Source organism: Marmota monax, unplaced genomic scaffold, assembly GCF_021218885.2.
Source record: "Marmota monax isolate L192 unplaced genomic scaffold, Marmota_monax_Labrador192_F-V1.1 WCK01_AAM20220418_F8-fsc00171, whole genome shotgun sequence".
Classification (NCBI taxonomy): Eukaryota; Metazoa; Chordata; class Mammalia; order Rodentia; family Sciuridae; genus Marmota; species Marmota monax.
The window spans coordinates 3391157-3418778 of NW_026694658.1; the positions used below are offsets into that span (position 1 = coordinate 3391157).

The following is a 27622-nucleotide window of genomic DNA, read 5'->3' on the forward strand; positions in this document are numbered from 1 at the left end:
ATCAGCACACCAAGGGCCAGACTGGAAATGCCCTCCCGTTATAGCCACGTCAGATCCCCAGCACAGACCTGCAGGTGACCTAGTTCAAGGTACAGAGAGAATTAATTAACTTTCACTGTAGTGAGAGGAGGCAGCTGTCTGAACCATCCTGTTGATTGTCACTGCTGTTTAGGATATTTGCCTTTCAAAAAACAATCAAAAAATTAAAAAGGAAGAAGAAAGAATTAGCCAAAAGAATACATAAGACCCTTCATCCCAGCTATTTGGGAGGCTGAGGCAGGAGAATCTAAAAGTTTGAAGCCTATCTCAAAAAAATAGCTGGGTATGATGGCCCATGCTTGTAATATCAGGAGGCTAGGCAGCAGGATAGTCAGTTCAAAGCCAGCCTCACAACTTAGTGAGGCCCTTTCTCAAAATAAAAGATAAAAAGTCTGGGGACATAGCTTAGTGGTGGAGTGCTTGTCTAGCATGTGAGAGGCACTGGGTTCGATCCTCAGCACCACATAAATATAAATAAATTAAATAAAGGTATTGTGTCCATCTACAACTAAAAAATTTTTTTTTAAGTACAAAAAAAAAAAATAGTTTAAGCCAGGTGTAGTGGCACACACCTGTAATCCCAGTGGCTTTGGAGGCTGAGGTAGGAGAATTGCAAGTTCAAAGCCACCCTCAGCAAAAGCGAGGTGCTAAGCAACTGAGTGAGACCCTGTCTCTAAATAAAATACAAAGTAGGGCTGGGGATGTGACTCAGTGGTTGAGTGCCCCTGAGTTCAATCCTTGGTACCAAAAAAAGAAAAAATAAAATAAACCAACAGTTTAGAGTTTGGTGGCCTTGAAATTACTTTTCCTCCTTCTCAGGATCATTTATAGCCATGAAGTGGTTGTTCTCACCTCCATGTTTGAGAATGCTTCACAGCTGGGGGTTGAAACTCTTTTCTCATGTTCTGCCAGAGTTTGAGACCTGCTGTTTGAGGTCACAAGATCTCTTTTAGGTCTAGGAAGTGACCCATGTGACAGTGAAAAGAAAGCCATTACTCAATATTAAGCTCTGAATTTTGTAAAAAAGATATTCTTTGTTTGTTTGTTTTCTGAGGTGCTAGGGATCAAATCCAGGTAGAAGATATTCTGTAGATGTATCTAGCTGGGCGTGGTGGTGCACACCTGTAATCCCAGATACTCTGGAGGCTGAGGAGGAGGATTACAAATTCAAGGCCAGCTTGGGGAAATTAGTGAGACCCTGCTTCAAAATTAAATTTAAAAGGGAAATAGCAGAGTTTCCCTGAATCCAATTTCCAGTACCAAAAAACTTAAAAAGCTATGATATATCTAAGTATACAGTTATGAGATCTGTATAATTCCAAAAAGAGAGACCCATGTGGGTAGCCTTTACCACTTGGAATTATGTAGAAAGCAGCAGAGAAAGATACCCGATCGATGGTGTTATTAATTACTCTATAAGCAGAAAGTGCCGAGGTCACCCAGAGCTTGGCCTGATAGGTGCTTAATAATTTTTAATAAGATACTTCCCACATCCTATCTCCATTGGAACCTCCTTCTTCAGAGATCCAAGAACCAAAACAGATCTTCCAGTTTGAGGCAGCATGGGAGGCATACCTGACCTACCGAAGGAAAGGCAAGAAGACTATAGTTGATCACCCCCCAGCTTCTCATAACCTTCCCCCAACACACACCACAGACCTTCATCATGGCCTCATGGTGAGTACTGGAGTCATAAAAAAGTGGGGGACAACTGAGTCTGGGAGGAATTGCAAAAAGATGGGGTTGTGTCTCTGGCACAAGGGTGGCTCATGCAGCCTGGCTTTTCCCCTGGCATCAAACAGATTTTAGTCTATCTTTGTCACCTGATAGCTGTGTGAACAAGTCACTCCATCTTTTGAAATCTCCACGTTCCCTCCTGAGGAGAGGGTGTTAATACCCACCTGATGAGGCTGGTGAGAACAATGAGAAGCAGCTTATGAGCGCATGCGTAGGGGCCTGTTTGGACGAAGGAAGGCCATGAATCCCGGCTCCAGGAGCAGTTCTGTCTCCTGTGCCATGCCCTGGGCCTGATTTGGGGATCTGTGCTGCTTCTACCTGCCAGGAGATGCTGAGTCTGCCAAATGGCTAAAGTCTTAGCTTCCTGAGAAATGCATTGAATTCATAGAAATTACTGGAAGTGTCTCTTTCCCACAGAGTTCAAGGCCCTTCGGCACCATGGCCGGATGGCCAGTTCTGGGTGAAGTTGTGGTGAGTCCCTTGCCGTGGCCCCTCACCTCTCCATTTCCACCTCCTGTGACACCCATACCCCCCAGCCTTATCAAGAAGCCAGAAACGGAATCTCCCTACTCGGATGTCTCTGTCAGTAGGGAGTGCTGGCCAGCTAAGTGATGGGTCAGCACTGACTTCTCAGTCAAAGGAGCCACAGAAATGTAGCCTGGCTGTCCCTGTCCAAGTGGTATCGACTGAAGACAAGGAGAGAAGAGTCGCTGCTCTTGCTGAGTCACAACTACCAAAGCTATTTGTGCTCAGGGCTGCGAAACTCCCCAAGGACCAGGGAAAGACAGCTAAATAGCCCTTTCATCAAGAAAGGCTTCAGGATTCTATTTCCAAAGTTGAGAAATTCAGATAATGCTGACTCCCGCCCAGGATGGAAATGAGCTCTCAGGTCTCTCTTGTGAGCTGACCTCCTGCAGAGGATAGTAGGCCAAGGTGGCCAGGCTCCCCCTGCCAGCCTAAGTCAGCTTCCTTCTGAGTCAGCTTTCTTCACCTCCCTATTAATAGCCACTGCTTTGGCTGACTCCACTCACAGTATGATTACAGTTTAATAATACAGTTCAGGCAAGGAAGCAGCACCCTTCCTGAAGCTGGGCTGCCAAGGCCACATAGAGCGCATGCTCCGTCCCACAGCGCAGGGGCTGGAGCTCTCTTCTCCCTAGAAGAGGCAGTTGAGTAGAGGTTGGGAGACTGAGTAATTGGCTGCAAAGACAAGCCACCCCTCTGGGGTTTCCTTCCTGTGGAACTACCCCTAGTTTAGGGCAGGAGACCAGTAGGGAGGCTGACTTTCATATTATTGGAGTCTTTTTTCCTTAGATATTCCTGGGGAGGACTGCAAAAATGTCACTGCTATCTTATCCAGTAACACAAATTCTTTAGCCACCCGGATGGCCAATTTTGGGTGAAATTGGGGTTAGTCCCTATCAAGGTCACCTTTTCTCTATCTCTATAGTGACAAGGTGGCCCACTTAGTAGACGCTCTGATTGGATAGGATGCGGTGCTGCTGTGATCAGTTTGAACTTTAGCAAAAAAAAAAGTTTCTTTCATGCCTACCCCTCCCCATTTCTCCCCAGTAAAAGCAGACCAAGATTCATGCTAATAAGCAATGTTGTCAGGTCACCCTGTAATTTGTTCCAGTCTTCCCATCTCTTGTGGGCCCTGGATGAGAAGAATAGGTAGGTTTAGAAGCCAGACACCTCAGGTTCAAATTCTGACTCAGCCTCTTTACTGCAAGGATTTAGTAAATTGATTCCACTTAACTCTACTTTCTCATATCTATAAAAAGGATAATAACATATACCAAAATGGTTTTGATGCAAATGACATGTGACAACTTTGGAAAATATTTCTAATACACTGCCTGGAATATAATATGTGAACATTAAACTGTCTTAATTTTCTTTCCAGAAAATAAAAGATGGAGGAATGTGGCCGCAAGCAAAGGCCTCCCCAAACCTTCATGCTAGAGGGAAAGAAGTCCAGCATCTCAAAATGTGCAGACCCCTGATATAAACATGTCTAATGTGAAAGATCATAGGAACAAGCAGAAATTTGTGTCCCTTCTTATTTTTTTTAATGTTATGTTTTAATATTTATTTATTTTGTACTGGGGATTGAACTCAGGGCACTCGATCACTGAGCCACATCTCCAGCTCTTTTTTGTATTTTATTTAGAGTCAGAGTCTCGCTAAGTTGCTGAGGCTGGGTTTGAACTCACAATCCTCCCAAGCCGCTGGGATTATAGGCCAGTTGTTTCCCTTCTTTAGATTCACACCATTTAGAAATCCCATAGAGCCTGGTGCGGTGGTACACACCTGTAATCCCAGCAGCTCAAGAGGCTGAGGCAGGAGGATCACAAGTTCAAAGCCAGCCTCAGCAACTTAGCAAGACCCTGTCTTAAAATAAAAAATAGAAAAAAGTGCTGAGAATGTGGTTCAGTGGTTAAGCATTCCTGGGTTCAATTCTTAGTACCCACCCCATCCCACCCACCTCCCAAAAAAGAGAGAAATCCCAAAGAGAGGCCCAACCTGGACTGAGCTGTATCCTGCTGGGGCCAAAGTGAGGAGTCTCCTGGCTCCATTTATCTTCCCCATTGAGCACTGAGAAGACTCGCAGTTCATAAACAAAGGATGGCATATGAAGAATGGATAAGCAAAGGGTAGAGAAGGGCCTCCATCTGTTCTCCATTGTGTGCTTATCTATATTCCAAGGTCTTCCTTAAAAGAACCAGGTCAACCAGGCCTCAGAGCAACGCTGTTATCAGGAAGGCCAAAGAAAAAACAAAATATCATGCATACCCTGTTCTTCAACCTACTGAGAAAAAAACCTGCCCCCAAACACCTGCTTATTATATTAGATGGCAAATAATGGTCTCTAAAGAGACCGTTTGGCTTCATGTCTGGGGGACTGGGAGCTGGAAGGACGACTTTGTTCTTGGTACAGCACGGCTCACTTCTTCCTATGTGCCAAAAGCTTGCTTATATCTGATGGGAGCCAGCCAGAGCTCTTGGCAGCACAAAGTGGGGCAAGCCCCAGCATGACCTGCCCCCAATCTTCTGCCCCCAACTGTGCACTGACTAGCGGCAAGTGGAGGAGGAGAGGAGAGGGCTGGGGCTAAATTGACTTGGGCTCATTGCCATAAAAGCAGACAAGAATTCCCCTCACCTCAGTAGGCAAAAGAGCAGGACCTTGTCTAAACTGAATGAAGGACCAGTCACCCCAACACCATTCATTCCTTCAGTGACTCCAGCAAATTTATTTACTTATTTGGTACCAGGGATTGAACCCAGAGGCACTTAACCACGGAGCCATATCCCCAGCCCTTTTTATTTTTGAGACAGGGTCTCACTAAGTTGTTTAGGACCTTGCTAAATTGCTGAGGCTGAGGCTGGCTTTGAACATGATCCTCCTGCCTCAGCCTCCCAAACTGCTGGGGTTGCAGGTGCGGCACCCGGCTCTGCTCTAGGTTCTTAACACACACTGGTTAATAAAACAAAGATGGCATCTGCCCCAGGGGTACAGCCAGACAGTGATCAAGAAAATTAATAAATATATCATTGCAAATCATGAGAGATGCTCTTCAGAGAAGTACTCAGGTACAGTGATAGAGAATAATGATGGGGATGTGTGTGTCTGACTTCGAAGGACAGGAAAGGCCTCTCTGAGAAGGTAGCATTTAAGGACTTGTGGGATTTTGGCGGCCTTTGCTCATGAGGGTCTCTTTTTTTACTATTCAGCTAAAAGTTCCCTTCTCTCACCAAAACAAAGAAAAGAATCCTTCAGCCAGGGATTCAGTGAAAAACATTCTGGGAGAAGGCAGGGGCTCTAAGCCCTCTCTTCCAAGTCTCCTGCCATGGATGCATGTACTTATTTTCCCTTTCTTCCCCACCCCTCCTCCAGCCTCCATCTGTCCTCTGTCCCACCTGTTTCCTTTACATGATTCCTTGATCCTGTCTCTTAATCTCCTCACTGTGAGGATACTGCCTTCACGGGAAGCCCTTCATGGACTCAAACATCTTTGAAAACATACTTCAGGAAATCCACAGTCCTGCCCTTGACTCTCTGGAAGCCAAATAGCTTTGAGCTGCAGTAGATAAAACTCATCATTCCTGCTAGGCCAGTAGACTAATTACAGTCTGCTTTCTATAACTCTTTATCTCAGGGTTGTTTTCCTCGATTAGCATTAACTAGGCAGATATCAGGTCATCTTGCCCCTGAGTTAAGGATTTGGCATCTCTAGACTATTGTGAAGCCAAGGCATTAGGATCAAATAGACCTAGGTTTGAATCTTAGCTCCCCTATCCTGGCTTTGTGGCCTTGGGCAAGTCATGGTCTTCTCTGGGCCTCAGATTCCTTATATGCAAGATGAGGAGGAGGAGGATAACACCTACTCTGCAGAATTGGTGAAATAATTAGCCAAGAGGTAATGCCAGATCCATGGAATGTGGTAGGTACACTGCAAATGGAAGTCTTTGTGATTGTATCAAGCTATCAAATAATCTGAACAGAATATTGGCAGTACCTATTATGAAGGTGATTGATTTCTATGTTAAGAATGGTGTCCAGAGGTAGGCATGGTGATGCAGCTACTCAGAAGACTGAGGCAGGAGGATTACAAGTCCAAGGCCACTCTGGGTAACTTAGTGAGATCCTGTATCAAAATAAAAATTAAAAAGGGCTGGGATAGAGCTCAGTGGTAAAGCCCTCCTGAGTCCAATCCCTAGCACCCTCCCCGCAAAAAAAGAAATAGTAGCCAAGCCTCCATTTCACCAGGTCTTTATTTAATTTTTTTTAATATTTATTTTTTAATTGTAGTTGGACACAATATCTTTATTTATTTATTTTTATGTGATATTGGGGATCGAACCCAGGGCCTCGCCCATGCTAGGCAAACGCTCTACCGCTGAGCCACAACCCCAGCCCACCAGGTCTTTATTTTGACCACTGTATCTCTTTGTGGATTGCTCAGCACCAGGTGAACAGAGGACACAGTAAGGCTTAAGAAAGATCCTGGATCCCAGAATCCCAGACTGGTAAGAATCCTGAGAAAAATCTCTTGCTATTGGGTGGGACTGAATTTAAATCTCAGACAGATGAAAGTCTTCGCCAGTAGTTGAGTGGCCCCACCAACACTGCCCTAGTGGTACTCCTCCTGCAATCACACATGCTTTGTTGTCAACAGTTCACTTAGTTATTCATTTGTTAATTTAAAAAGAATATTTATGGAGCACCTATTATGTGCCAAGTACAGTTCAAGGTATTTGGGATACTAAGGCAATAAGACAAAGTGCTGCCCCTCATGTAAACCACCCACATAGAAAGGGGATGAAAGGAAGGGAGGGAGGGAGGAGAGGGAGGAGAGGGAAAGAGAGAAAGAATAAGAAAGGAAGGAAATAAGCAGGTATGGTGGCTTAAGCAACTCAGCAGAGATCCTGTCTCAAAAATAAAAAATAAAGAGGGCTGGGGATGTGGCTCAGTGGTAATGTGGCCCTGGAGTAAATTCCTGGTACCAAAAAAAAAAAAAATGAGGAGGAAGGAAATATAGATAAGTGATATGAAGAAATAAAATAAAGTAAAAGGATAAAGAGTGATTGGAGGAGGAAGGGATGAGGTGGCCCAATAAGGCCTCTTGGAGGACATGACATCTGAGACCTGGTGGGTGAGAAGGAGCCAGGCACGATATGATTCAGGGAAAGAGCACACTAAGCAGAGAGACCTCAGTGAAAACTCCCTCCGCACAAACAGGCTGGACATGTTCAAGGCACACAAAGAATGTCCATGTGCTTGTGAGTTGTAAGACTGTAGGTGTCAGAGTACATAGGACATGGAAGAGTGAATTTTACTCTGATCACAGAGGGGCGGCAACTTCTGATTTATGCCTTGAAAAGATCATGGTACTTGTTATGGTTTGGATGTAAGGTGTCCCTCAAAAGCTCACGTGTGCAACAAGGCAAGAAAGTTCAGAGGAGAAATGATTGGGTTGTGAGAGTCTTAACCCAATCAGTGAATTAATTCCCTGATAGGGATTAACAGTGGTAATTCTTAATTGTAACAGTTAGTTGGAGTGATAGGGTGTGGCTGGAGGAGATGGGGGGGGGGGATTGGGGCATGGTTTTGGTGACCAGAGGTAGGCATGGTGATACAGCCAGTTAAGGAGGTTATTGCAAGAGTCCAGGCAATAGGAGAGGTGGCTTGAACTGGGTTGGAGCATTGCAGATGGTGAAAACTGCTCAACTTTGAGATCAGACTACATGCATAGTGGTTAGATATGAGGAGTGGCAGAGAGCCATCAAAGATGGCCCCTAAATTTTGAACTTGGGGAGGATGGTGGTGCTGTCTAATGATATCGATTGTTGGGAGAAATTATTCATTCCATGTCTTTCTCCTTTGCTAGAGATCCTGGAGCTATTTGGGAGCAGCAGTTCAAGGCTCAGTCCATTAGGATCAGTTCGCAATGTCCTTAGTAGGCACATTCAATAGACTTCAGCCTTCTCAAGGACAGAACCCTTTTCCTAGTGTATGTTCACAAGAAGACCCAAGTCAGAAGCATGGGACTGGCTGAGGATGCTCCCTTTCTGTCACTAAAATGTTGCAAACAGAAAATGTGTTGAGCACTTACTGTGCCACACACTGTTCTAAGAACATGGATCTCATTTGAACTTTACCACCACCCTGCGCTATAGGTTCTATTATTATCCTCATTGTGCTGAGGAAGAGACTGAAGCAGACAGGTTAAGTAACTTGGCCCAGTCACACTGCTAAGAAGTATAGGGAACCGATGTGGTTTGGAGCTATAGCCTGAGATAACTCCTGCTCTCATTTGTTCTGGTTGCTAGAGCAAAACATCACAGATGGAATAATTTTCAAATAACAAATTTATTTCTCACAGTTCTGGAGGTTAGGAATCCAAGATCACCAGGAGATTTGGTGTCTGGTGAAGTCTCCCTGTCTGTCTCCAAGATGGCACCTTGTTCCTGCATCCTCACATGGAGAAGGCAGAGGGCTGAGAGAATTTGGGTGATCTCTCTTTCTCTCTCTCTCTTTTTTTTTCTATGTTACTCCTTGAGACATAATTTATTTATTTAAATTAGAATATATGTAAATCCACGCATCTAAAATACAATAAAGACAATAACTTTACAAATAATTGTGTGTTCATATAAATCACTGTGCTTTTGACTATATTTTCTATGATATTCTAGTTTAGCAACATTCTTTTCTTTTCAACTTCCTTTTAAATTAGGAAAGTAATTCTGTATTTTGGAGAAAATGAGAACATTGAAATATTTTTTTGTTTGTAAATACATTCCCTTTTGTTAGCTTTTATTTCAAAATCTTTCTATGATGACTCAAGTCCGGCTTTCTCTTTCTGTGCTTTTCCAGCCTTGTCTTTCATTACGCACTGACCCCACCACTTTTTCCTGTCTTTGTTTCTACTCATCAATTCTGCTTTGCCTCTTTCTTTCTTTTTTTAATGGTGCTGGAGATTAAACTCAGGGGATCGAACTTAGAGCCTTGAACATATTAAGCAAGCACTGTATCACTAGCTACATCCCCAGCCTTTCTTCTTCTTCTTTTTTCCCCTGTGGTCCTGGGGATTGAACCCAGGGCCTTGTACATGCAAGACAAGCACTTTGCCAACTGAGCTATACTATATCCCCAGCTCATCTTCTTCTTTTTCTAATCCCACTCATGAGGGTTTCACCCTCATAACTGAATCACCTCCTCCTGGTCAGGTCTTTTAGTCACAGCAGCATAAAGGCTGACTGAATAGTCTCATATTAAGAATTAAGTTTCAGGGGCTGGGGTTGTGGCTCAGTAGTAGAGTGCTCACCTATGTGTGAGGATGGATCCTCAGCACCACATAAAGATAAATAAATAAAGGTGTTATGTCCAACTAGAAAATATGTATATTAAAAAAAAAGAAGTTGTTTCAACCTGTGAATTTTAGGGAATATTTAGACCATAGCACACCACTATGTTACCTCATGGGGAAATAATGCTCAAGTTATATGGATTCCATTTTTTTTTTAAGCACGAGAGTTTGAATCCAGGGGCATTTAACCACTTAGCCACATTCCCAGCCCTTTTTTGTATTTTATTTAGAGACAGGACCTTGCTAAATTGCTGACGCTGGCTTTGAACTCACAATCCTCCTGCCTCAGCCTCCCAAGTCACAGGGATTACAGGCGTGCACCACCACACCCAGCAGGGCTCCACTTTCTTAATCACACTCTCATTTCTCTTTCTTTCTCCCTACAGGCACTGCCCAGGTTGGGCATTTTATGTCATCTTTTCTTTTTTTTTTGCAGGGGTAGGGGTGTACCAGGGATTGAACTCATGGACATTCAACCACTGAGTCACATCCCCAGCCCTATTCTGTATTTTACTTAGAGACAGGGTCTCACTGATTTGCTTAGAGCCTCGCTCTGTTGCTGAGGCTGGCTTTGAACTCGTGGTCCTCCTGCCTCAGCCGCTGGGATTACAGGCGTGCGCCACCACACCTGGCTCATCTTTTCTTTTCTGCAGTATTGCTACATCCTCCAAAATTACCCTCCCATCTTGCCTCTAATCCTGTTGCTCTCTAATCCTTCCTTCCATAGTTAACCAAGTTGGAATGTGCTTCTCATGTGATCATATCGTGCTTCTGCTCAAAATTCTTTAATGACTTCTCCTTGTCTGTGAGTTCAAGCCCAAACTCCTTACAAGACCCGGCCCCAACCTCCTTGTTCAGCCTCATCCTCCTCTCCTGCTGTTTTCCTTGGACCCTGTGTTCTAAGCATACCAAACACATGTGCTCTCTCAGGTCTCAGTCCTGGGACTGGGCTGTTCCCTCTACCCAGAAGACCTTTCCCACCTCTGTGCAATCTTTTCGTGCATATGTGCACACACATGCATACATACACATGCACACAACTTGTGCATTTGGTGATTCCTATTTCTTCTCTGTGGCTCAGCTCTTAGAGCGCCTCCTCTGTGAAGCCCTTCCTTACTCATGGATCAAAGCTCCGCATCCTCTTTTCTGGCATTTCCCCTTCACGCCTCTGCATGTCACTATTGTATCCCCGACATCAGTCCACGTTCATAAATATGTGTTAAATGAATAAATGGGTGGATGGTTGAAATGATTTTCAGAGTAGATTCCAAAGTCTGGAAAATATTTGCCCTCACTTTAGTCAGACTTCTTTGCCTGGGGATTTTGGCACAGTGGGTCTCTGTTTGGAGGTGCCATCGTGGTTGAGTGAAGACTCCAGAGCCACAATACCTGGGCTTAAAACCTGGCTGTGCCATCTTCTAGCTAGAGGCCCTTAAGAAGTCACCATCCCAGCCAGGCACGGTGGTGCACACCTATAATCCCAGCGTCCGGGGAGGCTGAGGCAGGAAGATTGCAATTTCAAATCCAGCCTCAGCAACTTAGTGAGACCTGGTTTCAAAATATAAAAAAAGTCACCATCCCAACTAAGCCTGTTTTCTTTATTGTAAAACTGAATTAATTAGCGGATCCACATTATAGGGTTAACATGAAGGCAAATAAAAAAGCACATGGGGCACATTTGGTGACTGGCAAGGAACAAGTGCTCAGTACATAAGAGCTCTTATTAGTCATTTCTCTGACAGCTTCGTTTGACCCCATTGTGTCCCCATTACTTTTCGAACCAAATGTCTGTCTGGAGTGTGGTTCTCAAACGTGGGTGCTTAATTTCAGCAGGATTTCCATTTGCCATTGTACTGGGTCACCCTGGATACAGGGCTTTGGGAAAATGGATCCAGATGGTGTCCTAAACAAGGAGTAGCCTTTAGCTTGGAAGTCTTGATTTATTGCCTAGAAACCAAAAGCAAGCATTGCCAACCAGTCAGCAGATTACCTGAATTCTTCAAAGTGCCCGCCCCTCCAGCCCTTGTTCTCGCCCTGAGTGTGGTTAAAAAAGAAGTGATAGGCGAAGTCAGTTTAGGATACAAGCAGCAAATTCTTCTCCTTACTCCCCCCCCCCCCCACACACACACACTCTATGGTACTGGGGATTGAACCCAGGGGCATTTTACCACTGAGCCACATTCCCAGCCCTTTTTACTTTTTCTTTTGAGAAAGAGTCTCACTAAATTGCTGAGTCTGGCCTCGAACTTGTGATTCTCCTCCCTTAGCCCCCAAATCCCTAGGATTACTGGCAACTAACTAGCAGCAATTCAAAGGAAGGAAAATGCAGCATAGACCCTCAGTGTAGGCTGTGGGGTGCTTTTCCCCTTCTGTTGGCTGCACTGAGGCATACAATCAGCTGCCCTGGATAAACAAGAGCCCCCAGTGTGAATGTCCTACACACAGCTGGAAGGAATGCCTTCCTCTGGATTCTTACAGAGAAGGAGGGGTTGTCATCGCCATTTCAGACTTGAGTTTTCTAGATCTTGAGTTAAGCACCCACTTTTAGACATCATAATTGTCTCATCAGAGCCTTGAGCTAACTGGCCCAGATTATAAATTGCAAGATTATGCTACACATCTATATGCCAGTGAAGTGAATGAGGAGTGACAAGAAAAAGAACAAGATGATTCCTTAAAAGGATTCAAAGACTTTTCATGTCAAGTAACTTTCTAGAGCAACTAGGAAATAACAGAATTTTGGGTCAAGGGTGAAGGCTTCACACACATACACACACACACACACATATAACATGTGACTAATTTAGCAATGCTGGTGTCCCAGCTACCTTGCTATAAGAGTTGGCATTTCTGGTTTAAAGGAGACTAGTTTGAATGACAGGCTAAACATAAAGGGGATAATTTTATAGTCTACACTAAGAGCAGAAGTACATTTCCCAAAATGTATTAACCAGAAAACTTGACTAAAGGGTGCATTTCCTATCCAAATGAGTGACAAGAAGGAATCATATTGGATAGGTAATGAGATTCCCACAACTAGATTCCTCTGCCCAGGACCTGCCCTCTCATTTCTTTGTTCATTCTCATCTTTGTGCTTTTTGCATGAAGAAAAAAAAAATTCTTTTAAAGTTTTTGGAAGTACTGGGGATTGAACCCAGGTACTTACTTGTACATGCTGGGCAGGCACTCTTACCATGGAGCTATATCCCCAGGCCTTTTTAAAGATTTTTATTTTATTTTGAGATACTTTCTCACTAATTGCCTAGGCTAGCCTTGAACTTGTGATCTTCCTGCCTCGGCCTCCTGACTAGCTGGGATTACAGGCATATGCCACTGCACATTTTATATATATAATATATATATATATATATATATATATATATATATATGTGTATATATACATTATATATATGTGTATATATACATTATATATATATATATATATATATAATGTACACACACATAATTTTTAACAATTATAGAAAGCCATCCTTAAATTTCCTCTTGGATCTGTGTCTCATTTGGTCAAATAGGATTTTCTGTACATTTATACCAAGGAAGAAATATGGCAGTAGAAATCAGAAAGAAAAACAAAATTCCAATGCCAGAAAGAAAAAAAATTTCCAGTAATCCCAGCAGCTCAGGAAAGTGAGACAGGAGGATTGCAAGTTCAAAGCCAGCTTCAGCAACTTAGCAAGGCCATAAGCACCTTAGTGAGACCCCTTTTCAAGACAAAAAAAAAAAAGTAAAAAGGACTTGGTGGTTAAGCAACCCTGAGTTCAATCCCCAGCTCCCAAAAAAGAAAGAAAATATACCTTTATGGGGGAAAGGAAACCCCTCTGTATAGGGGAAAATTATACATAAATGCTCTCCACAATAGCCAGAAATTGGAAATCACACAAAAGTTCATCAACTGGTGGGCATACTATAATACATCCATACATATAATGGAATACTATTCAGCAATGGAAAGGAATAGCATACTGATCCATGCAGCAAAATGGATGAATCTCACAAGCATCATGTTAACTGAAAGAAACCAAGTACAAAAGGCTACATATTTTTAAAAATATTTTTTAGTTTTAGGTGGACACAATATCTTTATTTTATTTTTATGTGGTAGTGAGGGTTGAACCCAGTGCCTCACACACGGTAGGCAAGCGCTCTACCTTTGAGCCACAACCCCAGCCCAAAAGGGTACATATTGTTTATGGAATATTGTGGAAAAAGTAACACTAGAGGAACAGAAAACATGGCTTCTGGGTGCAGTGGTGCACACCTATGTAATACCAGAGACTAGGGAGGCTGAAGCAAGAGGATTGCAAGTTTGAGGGCAGCCTTGGCAATTTAGCAAGAACTTGTCTCAAAATATCAATAAATAAATAGTGTTGGGGATGCAGCTCAGTGGTAGAGCTCCCCTCAGCTCAATCCCTAGTACCAGAGTTGTCAGGGGCTGGGGAGGGGAGGAGAGAGCTGAATGCCAAAGGGTCATGAGGGAACTTGACTTGGGAGAAAACACTCCAGAGGAAAGCAGTGTTTCCACACCTCCATCATCACGTGAATAGAGTCCCTGACCACAGGAATTAGGGGAGAAGGAGGAAGAGGAAATGAGGAGAGATTAGTGGAACCTGGAGATAAAGAGGATGAATCTAAAGGGACCCCATAGAGAGGATTAGAGCCATGCTGTCTACCCAGACTGTGGCTGTGAGCTCATACATCATCGGCAACCAGGCTAGACCTGTGAGGACTTTGTCTGGGCAATGACAGCGTGCCACTTCCGTCAGCACCCCAGACTGTTCTGTCCCACACCGGTCATGTGGAGAAATCTGCCTCCTTGCTCTTATATGGGTGACCGCCAGCCACCCCACAAGCCCACCACTTGTACTAGGTTGGACTGAATGGGACCAGTTGAGGACCTCCACTTTCACCTGGAGATGTAAAACATGCACCTGCTTTAGCGGCCTTTCCTGTCCTCTCAGTTTCTCTCTTCTCCATTCCAGTGGAATGGAGGTAAAATCTAAAGCAATCTTTCCTCTCCTCCATGCAGGTTCGGCAAGTATCACGAGCTTCCTATTGGGTGGGTTCCTCTTCTGATCCAGGACCAACCTGACATCCACTTGGCTCTTCCTTCATCAAACATCCATTGAGCTGTCAGACTGGGCAGCCGAACAGAAAGACTGCCCCTGCCCCTCCAGGGAGTCCAAGGCAGGGGCACCTAATAAAGACCATAATAAAGACCATAACAGAGGCCTTGGTCAAGAGTTTCAGGGACCCAGTGGAAGAGAAGACATGGCAGTAACATCCATGCTTCTTTTAATTGTTATTATTATTCTGCAGAACTGGGGATCAGATCTAGGGCTTTGTATATGCGAGGCAACCCCAATATTCTCCACTGGGAGCCCTAGAACTGTACTTTCTAGTCCAAACAGTAATTACTATAGCAACTCTGACCCTTCCTTTACTGGGCAATCACCTACTCCCCCTTGTTAAATAAACAACCCCAGAGGGGTCTAAGAATACTCCCTGATGGCAGGGACCTTCTCTGCACATCCCTGGCATAATGCCTAACTGGAAAATACTTATTGAAAGAAAGTGTAAGAGATTGTCTTTGGGGAAAGACAATTTCCCCAAAGATTTAGCATTTGCCAAAATATAGCATTTGCCAAATTCCTTTGGAAAAAAGATATAAAGAGAAACATGTTTATAAAGTGATGCAAAAAAAAATGTTTTAAAAATACTGAAGAGGATAGTTATCATCCATTATGTTAATAATCACCCTCCCTTGTGCAATTGCAAGTGCATTTTCCTGTTTTGCAGAACAAACATTTAATAATGAGCATTATTTAGCTTTAGGGTCCTGGGTCTGTCTGGGCATCTAGTGTACATTACCTCACTTGTTTTTCACAACTATCCTTTTTTTAAAGAGGAGTCAACTGAGCCTTATGAAGTTAACTGATCTATCTAAATACACAAGTAAAAGAACCTTGGAGTTCCAACTCCAGCACCTGTGTTTTCAACACCACTACCACCACCAACACCAACACCGCCTTCCAGGGGTAGGAAGGATTATTTTATTTGGTACTGGGATTAAACTCAGGGACATTCCACCACTGAGCCACATCCTCAGCCCTATTTTGTGTTTTATTTATTTATTTTTTTTCCTATTTTGTGTTTTACTCAAAGACAAAGTCTATCTGAGTTACTCACTACCTGGACATTGCTGAGGCTAGTTTTGAACTCATGATCCTCATGACTCAGCCTCCTGAGTTACTGGGATTACAGGTGTGAATCACTGCGCCCGAAGGAAGGATTTTTTTTTAAATATTTTTTTTAGTTGTAGATGGACATTATTTTATTTATTTATTTTTATGTGGTGCTGAGGATTGAACCTAGTGCCTCACATGGGCTAGGCATGTGTCCTACCACTGAGCCACAACCCCAGCCCAGCAGGAAGGATTTTTATGGATATTCTCTTGTTGGGTTCTGCCTCCCTCAGCCTAGAGCTTTTCTAGGCCAGCCTCCATTAGGCTGAACCTGGATTTCCCCAAAGCAAGAAGAAATATCTGATGCTCTGGACACAATAGATCCATACTAGTTGCCTGGCTGGTAACTTTTTTTTTTTAATAGGATGACCACCAATTCCCCTTAGTTAAATAGAAACTCCTTGAGGTCTGTCGTACAGAGACCCCAACAGGTCAGCCGCTCTCCCTTTCCTCCAGTCTCCTCTCTCAGATGGCAGACATTCTCCCTGGTAAACTATTCCTTTTATAATATCATTGAGATCCAAAATGAAATGAAATCTGAACCTTGGCTATGTCTCGTCACCATGGAAACGACATCAAGCTTGAGCGCTTCCAGGAGATGTGGGTGCTGTTCTTCCACTGCTAGGGAAATAAGGCACTGGGGACTGGACCGAGCTAAAACAAGGTTCTGTTAGATGAGCTGTAGTTTTGGTAATAAACACATCATGTTCAACAAAAGGACTATGTCACTTGCAGAGGCATGATCAACCTATACTTCCAGTTTTCCACAGGAAGCTTGGTACAGAACATAGCAGTCAAATGAATTGCCAGTTCAGATCGTTCTGTCTACTTTTATGAAGGTACATTTTAAACTCTATTAGACTCAAAGAATGTGGTAGGGGGAAAAAAAAGCAAATAGCAATAAACATTAAGAACGCTCTCTAGAAGCATTTTTGCTTCTGGGAATGGACAACCAAAATTTTCCCAAGAGACTCCATTATTAAAACCATAAATAAAACACCTCTGATTCAATGTCTTGGTTACTTTGCTCGCATGGCTTTGCTCTAGAGAAGTGGCCCAGAATTTGAGACAGGCCGTCCAGGGGACCAGGGAGGCTGGGGAGGTGAATCTGACAGCATTCTACCGCCTCCTCTTCAGCCTGGTACCTGCATACTAAGCCACCATGCACAGCTCATGAGCAAATTTTGCTTTACTGAAGACTCCCAAAGATTATTGCTACGGAATTAAAGGATGAATTTTCTGGCTGATGCCCTTCCCTCTTCTTTCATACACATTCTCTTCTAGAAGTAAAAGCAAGAGTTGGATATAACGGGGCACACCAGTAATGCCAGCAATTAAGGAGGCTGAGCCATGAGGGTCACAAGTTCAAGGCCAGCCTGGGAAACTCTGTCTCAAAATAAAAATAAATAATTAATTTAAAAGGGCTAGGGAAGTAGCTCAGTGATTGAGCACTGGGTTCAATCTCCAGATTTCCCCCCTTTCAAAAAAAAAAAAAGGAAGAAAAAGTAAAAGTAAAAGCAAATTGTGTGGTGCAGGAAGCACAAGCCTGATTGCTTAGGTGGTCTGGGTTCTTGCCCCAGTGCTGCTGCTTACCAGGCCCAGTAACCAAGGTTACTTAAGCTCTGGGTGTCAGTCTCTAGAGGTGGAGTTCGAGGGATGAATGTGGCCCACTATGCGCTAGCAGTATTCATCATAGTGAATTCCAACCACTCAGCAGAAAGACAAGGGACATTTGCTAAGTCCTATTTGTGCTGGGCACTTTATGGCTATCATTTTATTTGTCCTCGAAATAGCTTCTATTGTTGCTGGTATCTCCGATTTACAGATGACAGAAACTAGTCCCAATAATCACAGTGACTTTCTCAAAGTGACGAATGTATAAGCATGCAGTCAGGCTTCAAATCCCCATCTGTCCAGCTCCAGAGCCAATGTTCTTTCCACTCGACTCTGTTAACAATTTCTGGGCTCATGTGCTTGAGACAGATCATTAACATTATTTTAAATAAAGTAAATATAATTCAATAGTTCTATACAGGGTTCAGATAATTTGCTAATGCCTTCAAACTTGAGCTTCTCTCGTTATTGTCTTATTAAAACGATCCCATATCACTTGGGAGTTAGAAGTACCTTCATCCTACATGAACTTTAATACTTGGCTTGTTGCTAGGTAGCCTGCAGAGTTGTTACCCTTGAATGGGCCCCACAGAGATGATGTCAAGTGTCAGGATACCTTAGTCACTTCCACCTGGACAAGTTTTAGGATTTTTTTTAAACAATTGAACCAGTGAAACAACTGAAGAACTGAATGTAAACACTTTCTTGCTCCTCAAAAGAAATATAAAATTATAGTCCTGCAAGCAACAATCCTAAAATCATATAAAAGTCTAATATAATGACTCTTCCTCAGTTCTAAGCTCTGCGCTTCAGGAACTTGAAAGGACAAGATTTCCATTTTATGAAAAAAAAAATGAATACAACAAGAGAGAACAAAATAGCCATGACATTTTGGGTATGTACTTAGATTTGTTAAAAAGTTCCTATATGGTAGGTATTTCACTGCAGGCTGGGCTACAGATAGGATGTGGGCTTCAGAATCAGAAAAATCAGTTAAAATCCTAGCTTTTCCATGGGCATGTTATTTTGATGCTAGAGACTAAACCCAGGAGCACTTTTTTACTAAGCTACATCCCATGTCCTTTTTATTTTTATTTATTTATTTATTTATTTATTTAGAGATAATGTCTAGCTAAATTGCTGAGGCTGGCCTTGAACTTGAGATTCCCTTGCCATGGCCTTCTGAGTTGCTGGGATTAGAGGTATGTGCCACCATGGCCAGCTCCATAGGCATGCTATTTATAATCTCAGAGCCTCAATTTCCTCATCTGTAAAATGGAAGGATTATTGTGAAAATTAAATAAAGTACATAAAGAGCAAATAGGATATTCTTCATCCCACTATCATTTCAAAATAAACTTTGAGAAATCTATATAACAATTTTCTTTTTTCTGAGGTGGGGTCTTGATATATTGCCCAGGTTGGCTTGCAAATTATGGGCTCAGGAGGTCCTCCTGCCTCAGCTTCTGGAAGAGCTGGAACTCAGATGTGTGCCTCTAGAGCCAGCAATAGCAATCATTTTATTGATTCCTTACCATGTGACAGGCTGCTGCATGCGGGTGGCATACACCATCAAGACAGACTGGGAAAATGTCATGTAAAGCTAAGCAGAATCAACAAGGCTGGAGGAGAGGCTAAAATTTGCAACACGTTATAGGGAAAGAACCCAGAGTCCTAAAGTCAGATGGCTTACAGTTCCTGACTCTATCACTAACAATGAAACTTGAAAACTTCAATTTCATCATCAACAATATGAGGATAAACATTTGTCATAGTTTTCCCACTGGATGGTGAGAACTCCTAGGACAACATGAGGAAGCACCTCATTGTGAGGACCCTGCTCAAGGTCAGGTCAGCAAAACACTCAACACCTAGCACCAACCCAGGCACTCAGTGAAGGCTGGTGCTTGCTCCTTCCTTCCCCCTAGCCTTATCTCCACGGCAGCCGCCATGGGGAATAAGAGCTTGGAAGAACAAGGACCCAAGGATGGCTGCCCAAGACTGGTTGTCTGCTGCACATGTTATTTTTTCTCTTGTCCCAGTCTGCAAAAGAGAAAGGAGTGAAATGATAACAGGCATGTCCACTGAAGCAAAACAGGTCACAGGAAGAAGATAATACTCAATGACAAATAAAAGTCAACTGCAGCTGGACCCTGAAAGGGTAGGTGAAAATCCATGGGAAATAGGGAAGGCGTGTCCTTGTGTGGAATAGGCTTTTAAAATATTATCACCAAGCCAGGCATGGTGGCACACGCCTCTAATTCCAAGGACTCGGGAAGGAAGCTGAGACAGGAGGATCATGAGTTTGAGGCCAGTGTGGACAATTTAGCAAGACTGTCTCAAAATAAAAAGGGAGGTGGGGATGTAGCTCAGTGGTGGAGCACCCCTGGATTCAATCCTCAGTACTGCAAAAAATGTAAACATTATCACTAACGTGAAAACACACACACTTGCAGTTTTACCATCATCTTTGCTGTTTAGGCTGCCTGTGCAAGGTGGAACTTCCTAAGATACAAAATGTTTATAGTGTAAAACAATGACAAAAATCTTCAGCCTTGTTAAATGAAGGCACCAGACATAAAATACCCACATTGATTTGATATTCAAGACTGTGTACATATGGGTAAGACCCAAGGAAGGGTACTTGGAAAACAAAAACAGCTGATTAGGACAGAATTGCCTCACCCAGTGCCTGAAACCTAATATTTGTTCAATAAATATTTGTTGAACCAGCAAGAAGACTTGATTTTTATTTTTCATATATTACAACTGTGAATACATTTACCTTTGTTAGCTAATCAGAGATAATATACCTTTATGACATACTTTGTTATTTTGTACTCCCCCCCACTTTTGTCATCTTATGCCCAAAGAAAATGATGTCATCATAAAAGCTTGTAGGGGCTGGGGTTGTAGCTCAGTGGTAAAGTGTTTGCCTAGTATGTGTGAGGCACTGGGTTCAATCCTCAGCACCACATATAAACAAATAAAGGGATTGTGTCCTATAACTAAAAAAAAAAATTTATCCTCCCCCTTAAAAAAATTAAACAAAACAAAAACTTGCAGACCTGGGCATGGTGGCACATGCCCATCATCCCAGTGACTGGAGGCTGAGGCAGGTTCAAAGCCAGCCTGGGCAACTTAACAAAATCCTGTTTCAAATAAAAAGGGCTTGGATGTAGTTCAGTGGTAGATTGCCCCGGGTTCATTCCCTGATACCACACAATAAATAAATAGTAAATAAATAAGTAAACAAATAAATCTAAGAATGTGGGGTTTGGTATAGAGAACTGGATAAAAGTCACTCATGCATTTCAGTTATCTAAAGCAAGCAGAAGCATTGGTAAATATACAGGAGATCTGCTGTTTGTTCATTTATTGCTCAATTGTCTTAGAAAAATAACCCCTTAAGATCTTAGTTGACAGGTCTGTGACTGGATGATTCCTCCTACAGCCCTTTCACTACTTTAAAAGTTAAATGTCAAGAAAACACACACTGGGTTATTATGTCATGTGCATGTGTGGATACAGCATAATGACTCCCACTATTACACATAGTTATAATGCACTAATAAAAAATTAATTAAAAAGTATCAGGCCAATGAAGACAGATGAATTCTCAAAAGAGTTAATATTTGAAAACTTTATTTTCTCAAATGAGCACCAACACAGATCAGAAATATGACAGAAACAATGCACTTCTCTAATACTGAATCACTATGTACAAATACAGGAAAAGGTGAAGACAAATTATTTGATAACAATTACCTTTGTTATCAAAGCAAAGTGACCTGAAAAATGCCAACAAAGAAAAAAACAAAACAACCCAAACCCAACAAATACAGTTTGTAAACAAAAGCATAAATAGATTCTGTATTGTAAGATAGTCTCTGCAACTCCCACTTTCACCAAAATGTTATAAAACACATGGGCAGATAGAACTGGGTAACAAGAGAATCCTTGTTTCTTGGCTTTATCTTCTACTGCCAGTAAATTTTATGACCATACTTTTAAAAAAATTAATTTCTTTTATCTTTTCATAGGACTAGCATGTTTTCGCCTTTGAGGCAGATTATTTTAAAATATGTGAATTGATTGTATTCAAGATTTGATTTCCCAGCCTCTTCCTGAACCTGAGGCAATCTGACCTTAAAAAAAAAAAAAAGCTATTTACCTAGAAGGTATGTGTATTATGTTATTAATGTTCTTTTAACCCAAACCAGTTAATGTTTAACATGATGTGGCTTCTAAAACAACCAGAGCCCTGGGACACGTGATTAATACGCTCAATCTCAGTTAAAAGTACAGATTTGACTCTTCTTGATCTTCGCAAACAAATTTCCTTTACAGTCTGTGAAAGTTGAGCACACAAAGAAAAAAAGGAACAAAATGCAACAGCTCTGTGCTCAGGAAAACAAAGATCTCGTGGTTTGTGCTGTTGGTCCACTCAGAAACAAAAACAACCAGAGAGAAAGAAGAAAAACCTTATGTGCCCACAGTGTAAACTATAGTTACAGTGTCCCCAAAAGAAAAGAAAACAGGAGGCACAATCCAAAATGCTTTCACTCACATTCTGTCTCTCTCTCTCTCACACACACACACACACACAGTCAATCAAATTCAAGACCCCGATTTGTTAGATTTTTTTTTCCCCCAACAAGTGTAATTACTCTAAATTGTTACTACTAAATTTACTTGGTTTTATTTATTTTCTTTTCTAGTCAATATTGGTGCAAGAAAATATTTCCGTTTTCAACCTGGTAATTTACTGCAGAGTCTGTTCCATGGTGGTGGTGGGGGGGGGGGATACAGACAGGCATTGCTTTAAAGCCTCAATCCAGATTAAAGTGAGATATCCTCAAAAAAAAAAAAGTACATTGGTGATTACTGTTTCCCTTAAAATATATTTCAAGAAATGCAGAGGAAATCATAGAATTTAAAATAAAAAGTGCTCTCAGGGATCTGAGAAAACAGCACCAAATATATTATTTAAAAAATTAAATATTATTTACAAAAGTATATTTCACAAGCAACTTTTTTTCATATATATATGTATAGATATATCTACTTGAAAATATTATCATAAAGGGGACACCTCTTTGCACACACTGACCCACCAGTAAAGACTAACTTTACCCTGTGTATGTGATCTTGCGGTCACAGGAGCTGGGATAGTACTCAGACCCAGCTGAGAACTTGTGGGCATCAAGTTTGGCTCTATTTGATTTATGTCAAATCAACTCATCAGTAGCCTGAGACTAATATCCCAGGGGCAGGGGTGGAGGCCTGGGTGCACTTCAGGGTGGCCAAGGCCATATGACCTAGGGTGGTGCAGGGGGGCTGGAACACAAATCTGCCAGCTGGACTTCAGTTCAAAATGAAGGCAGCTGCTGGCTGAGGTATAGAACTTCCTGCTTTTCCCTTTCTCACTTCTCCTTTCCCCTTCCCTTCTCCCCGTAACTCCACCCCCGAGTTTAATCAACAAACTCCAATTCCCTGAAACTACTTAGGGTGAATGGATGAGGTCTTTGGTTATGCTCTGGGTCAATAATTTGGTGAGAAAATTAAAGAATAAACTGACCAAGGCCATGGTTTGTCGGGTCTCCATTGCTCAGCTGTGGCCTCTCCAATACTGCTAAATGTTAGATAGACAAACCACAAATAGAGCTAGTTATAAGAAGCACTTTTGGTTTCACTGACACAAAGGGAAGCCTAATGAGTTGTTTTTCCCCCTGTAGTTGTGGAAAAACCTACACTCTACTCAGATCTCTTGCACCAAGTATGGTGCCATCCACCCACTGGATGCTCAATGGATGGTGACTGGAAAAAACCCAGCAGCAGGGTCTGATTGGAAACTGCTCTGATCCATGCTACAGTCAAAGGCCCCATCTCCAAGGAAGAACAGTGGCACATGGGTCTCCTTCTCTGCCCCTTGACAATTCTAGGACATCCCATGTCCAGTTTCGGTACATGACTACCTTAAAACTGTAGATTTAAAGACAAAACACCTGTCTTCATTTAATCCCATTTTCTTTTTATGAAAGAGACTCTTAATAGCTAGGATAGTCCCTGAGCAAAGGGTCTAATTGAATCCACAAATGAAGGCCACTTGCTTCAGGAGGAAAAGAGGGGGAAATCCATGATTTCTGTCATGGCAAGCCAGCTTAGGAATGTGAAAGTTGGAAAATGTTTGAAAACTTGGGCCTGGGAGCAGAAATTAAATACTTCTGAACCTCAGTCTGCCTTGCAATAAAAGGGGGAGAACAACTTAATCTCTATGGCTACTTTCTAGACAAGAAGCCCTGGAGAACAAAATTCAGTGTTTTCCCCCTTGGTACTAGGGACTGAACCCAGGGGCACTCTACCACTAAACTACATCCCTAGCCCTTTTTATTTTGAGATAGGGTCTCAATAAGTTGATGAGGCTGGTCTGGAACTTGAGTTCCTCCTGCCTCAGCCTCCCAAATTGCTGGGATTATAGTGGTATGTCTCCATGCCTGTCCAAAATTCAATTTCTAGAAATCCTTCCATCTTTAAAGAGGAGAGGCACGCTTATTGCCAAACATGGAACTACCCTGTTTTCTGTCATCCTGCCATCGGCCGGGGGCAGGGCAGGACCATGGCTGTCTCAAATCTCCCATTCTACAGTCAGCACATGGAGACACAAAAGGTATTTCCATTGTAGACTCCTTTCTTATGGGAATTTCATTCTGTTGCTGATGAGATTCTGAAAATGTCTGAGGGCTGGCAGCTTTGCTCTTGACCAACTTTACAAATTCTTATCTCCATGAACCCACTCTTTGTGAGGCTGTTAAGGTGAATTTTCCTAGAGGAGCAGCCTGCTTGGTGGACTAGATGGTTAGAATTACCTCATCTGCAAATATCTTAATATTTTCAGTCTAAGAAACTCAGTTAAATGTGTTTCAGTCCTGCACCATGTACCTGGCTGAACTGCTGCAGAGGAGACTTCACAGCGTTGATGAAATGGATCAAACTTTTTTTGGTAAGCCTTATAGGGATCTGTTCTTCACTTCCCTAATGCTCTGAAGTTTGCATGGGGCAGGGGAGGAGAAAGGGGGTAATATTGGGAATTTGTAACCCCTCCCCACTGCTGGACCAGTCTGACAGATTTCTCTCCACATAAGACACTGAAGGTCCAAGAAGAGTAACCAACCAGGTGATCCCTAGGCTCAAGGCCTTTGTCTTCCACAGTCTACAACATAGAGGTGGAGAAAAACCACTCCGAGCACTACAAAGAATCGCTGATCCCACCGAAGCCACTGCGTATCCAAAGAGGAAGGATGCACCTAACCTGGACTGGTTCAAATCTGAACTATTCTTCACACTGTTCCAGTCAGCTTCCTCCCCTGGCAATACGACTCAGTATTGCTCAGGGTCAGGAAAAGGGGGTAGATGGTCAGCATTGCTAGTATTTCTTCTTTTAATTTTTCTGGCTCAAAATCTGAGCTATTTCCTTAGGAGCTCCCAAGCTCCAGCTCCTCTCTTATTTGCTGCTTGCCTCAATTCCTGATTTTACTTGGTTGCTGGTCAAAGCCTTTGGGACATTTGCATCTTGCGCACATTGCAAATGCCAGTGCCCTCTGCCCTCACACGCAGTGGCTAAGGAAGCAGAGATTATTGCCCAGAGGCCGAGTGAGGAACCAGATCAGAACTCATCAGGGCCTCACCTACCTCACTCACTGCTGCCAGTACATGCCCCAGCTCAGCCCAAGAGAACCAGGCTCTTGCCCTGTCAGCTAGAATTAGGGCCACTGCTTGTGCTCATTTGCTATCCTGGCACACGTGGTGTCAGGTACAGAAGCTTCTGATCAGAGATATTGCAGCCATGAGGTATATTTTTTTTCTCTTTGTCCTTTTAGACAGGTTGGTTATTTCAAGCCTAAGTTACCAGGTCTCCAGGAGCAGTGCAATTTTGTTCCTACCTCCACCCTCCCACCCTCTGCCCATTCCCAGGACCCTTGGGATTCCCCCTTTTCCCTCTTCCTAACACCCATGTGCCACGTCACTGCTCTCCTGACAAGAGGCCATCGGGCAGTTCTTGCATGGGCCCTGGGGCCCTGTCCAAGGTGGGCTGCCGCCATGTGGTCAAGGATCTGTTCCTTTTGTTGTTTTTGTTTTCAGCCAACACTAGAACAGAGAGAGAAGCCAGGATCAACTCACAAACAGATACAAAGCAAAGAGACAGAGAGACGGCAATTTAGAGGCCGGTCACCAGAAAGATGGTGTCAGTGTGGGAGGATGCCCCAGATGGGAAGGCCCCTAAATGGATGGAACCAAGTGTTCAGTCACTCTCTCACGCTTGGGTAGAATGTTCAGTTAGATGGCATTCACATGGATACTGGGTTGGGTAGATGGTGTCGGATCAGTCCCAGCCATTGTCCTTGATCATGTGTGCTAGTTCAATGATGTATTTGCCTTCTTTATATTTCTGGCTGCTTTCAAAAGCATGTTCCTATGAAACAGAGAAAGACAAAAGAAATTCAATGACCAACAGGTAACTTTTATGGCATAGAAGCAGAGGCGTTGCCAACAAGAAGCATCAGAATGACTGAGGTCTCATCCAGGCTTCACCCAGACCCACTGAGAAACTTGTCACCACTCAAGCATTCTGTCTCCTGCACTCAACAGCAGAACTGAGGCAACACCGGGACTTCCTCAGTATTATGAAATAATTTCATCAGGATCTTTGCATTTTTAAGTCTTTACTCAAGTGTCACTATCTCAGAAAGATCTTTCCCAGCTGTTCTACTCAAAATCCCAACTGAATTTCACCCCTGCACTCCCTCTCCCCTCCCCAAATTAGTTTTTGCCCATAGTATTTATCATTTTCCAACATACATTATAATCTGTAGTTCTGTTTTATTATGTCTCCCTTGGTGATAATATAAACTTCATGGATGGCAGACATGTTCATGTTTTATGTCATTGCTGTGTCCCCTAGACAGCTGCAAGGGACCTATCAAATCTTTAATAAATAATTGCTAGGGCTGGAGTTGCAGCTCAGCAGTAGTGTGCTTGCCTAATACAAGTGAAGCACTAGGTTTGATCCTCAGCACCACATAACAATAAATAAAATAAAGGTATTGTGTCCATCTACAACTAAAAAATAAATAAAATAATTGCAGAATGAATAAGTATACATTCAATGAAGGTAAAAAGAGTGAGAGTATTCCTATGAAGAAAAAGAAAAAGGGCCGAAGAGGTAGCTCAGTGGTTGAGTGTTTGTCTATCTCAGGGGACCTTGATGCCAACCAGATCTATCCACAAAGTTTCCATGTCATTTCTGCTAGTTTCTAGGAACTCAGGAAAGTCTGGTTATAATTTTAAGCTGAACTTGTTAACCTTAGAGAAAAGACAGGAAGAGAAACCAGGTACTATGAGGCCAAACAGGTCTCTCGGCCTTATTTCCTTGTTCTTGCTGTTTCCCTGTCAGATAAGTCAAGCATGTTTTTCCTTCACTGACTTTCTCCAGGGAGACAGGAGCTGTATAAACTCAAGGCTGAAGAACCTGGCAGCCCTCAAGCCCTAGCCAACTGCTAGGTCTCCAGAGGGAAACCTCAACACCTGGCAGGTTACTTTCTAAATTTACAATACTGCGGGCACTCCCAATTAATAAGCCCCACAGAAAACAGTCCCACACAGGTTCAGGATAAATGGTCATTTTATTTTCAGCAACAGACATCTAAGAACATCCTGGTGTATTATCTGAGAACACTGCTCCCTAGAGCTGACACGTGACTAAGGTCAAGGTGCAGAAGCAGCGACATCAGCTGTTCCTCTAGGGCCCTGGAATTAAGAAACTAAAGCCTACTGGTGGGTTCCTGCAGCTCTGCATGAACAGTACCATAGACTTTTGGGTTTCAGAGCAAGAGTTTGAACTCAATCTCTTGTTGAGAGGAATCATTCACAAAATAGGAGAGAGGAACCAAGAGAGAATAGTTATAGGCTCAGCAGCAATTTCCCTCACACTTCATTATACCCCTGTGCCGCACGAGTGTGTGTGTGTGTGTGTGTGTAAGTGCACAGGGGCATGCACACTTACACACAATAGAGGAAGTGGTTTGGAAATAGATA

The 27622-nt window shown here is 42.8% G+C and overlaps 1 protein-coding gene across 6 annotated transcripts in view; it reads right to left on the reverse strand.

Annotated features, from left to right (window-relative positions):
• Positions 1–21155: 21155 nt before the first annotated feature.
• Positions 21156–27622, reverse strand: part of Ypel2 (yippee like 2) — a 60724-nt gene continuing 54257 nt past the window's right edge. For all 6 annotated transcript variants that reach the window (XM_046423208.2, XM_046423212.2, XM_046423213.2 and 3 more), the window contains one exon: positions 21156–26000. In XM_046423208.2, the coding sequence (XP_046279164.1) occupies positions 25911–26000 (90 nt within the window). In that variant the 3' untranslated portion in view covers positions 21156–25910. The remainder of the gene's footprint in view (positions 26001–27622) is intronic.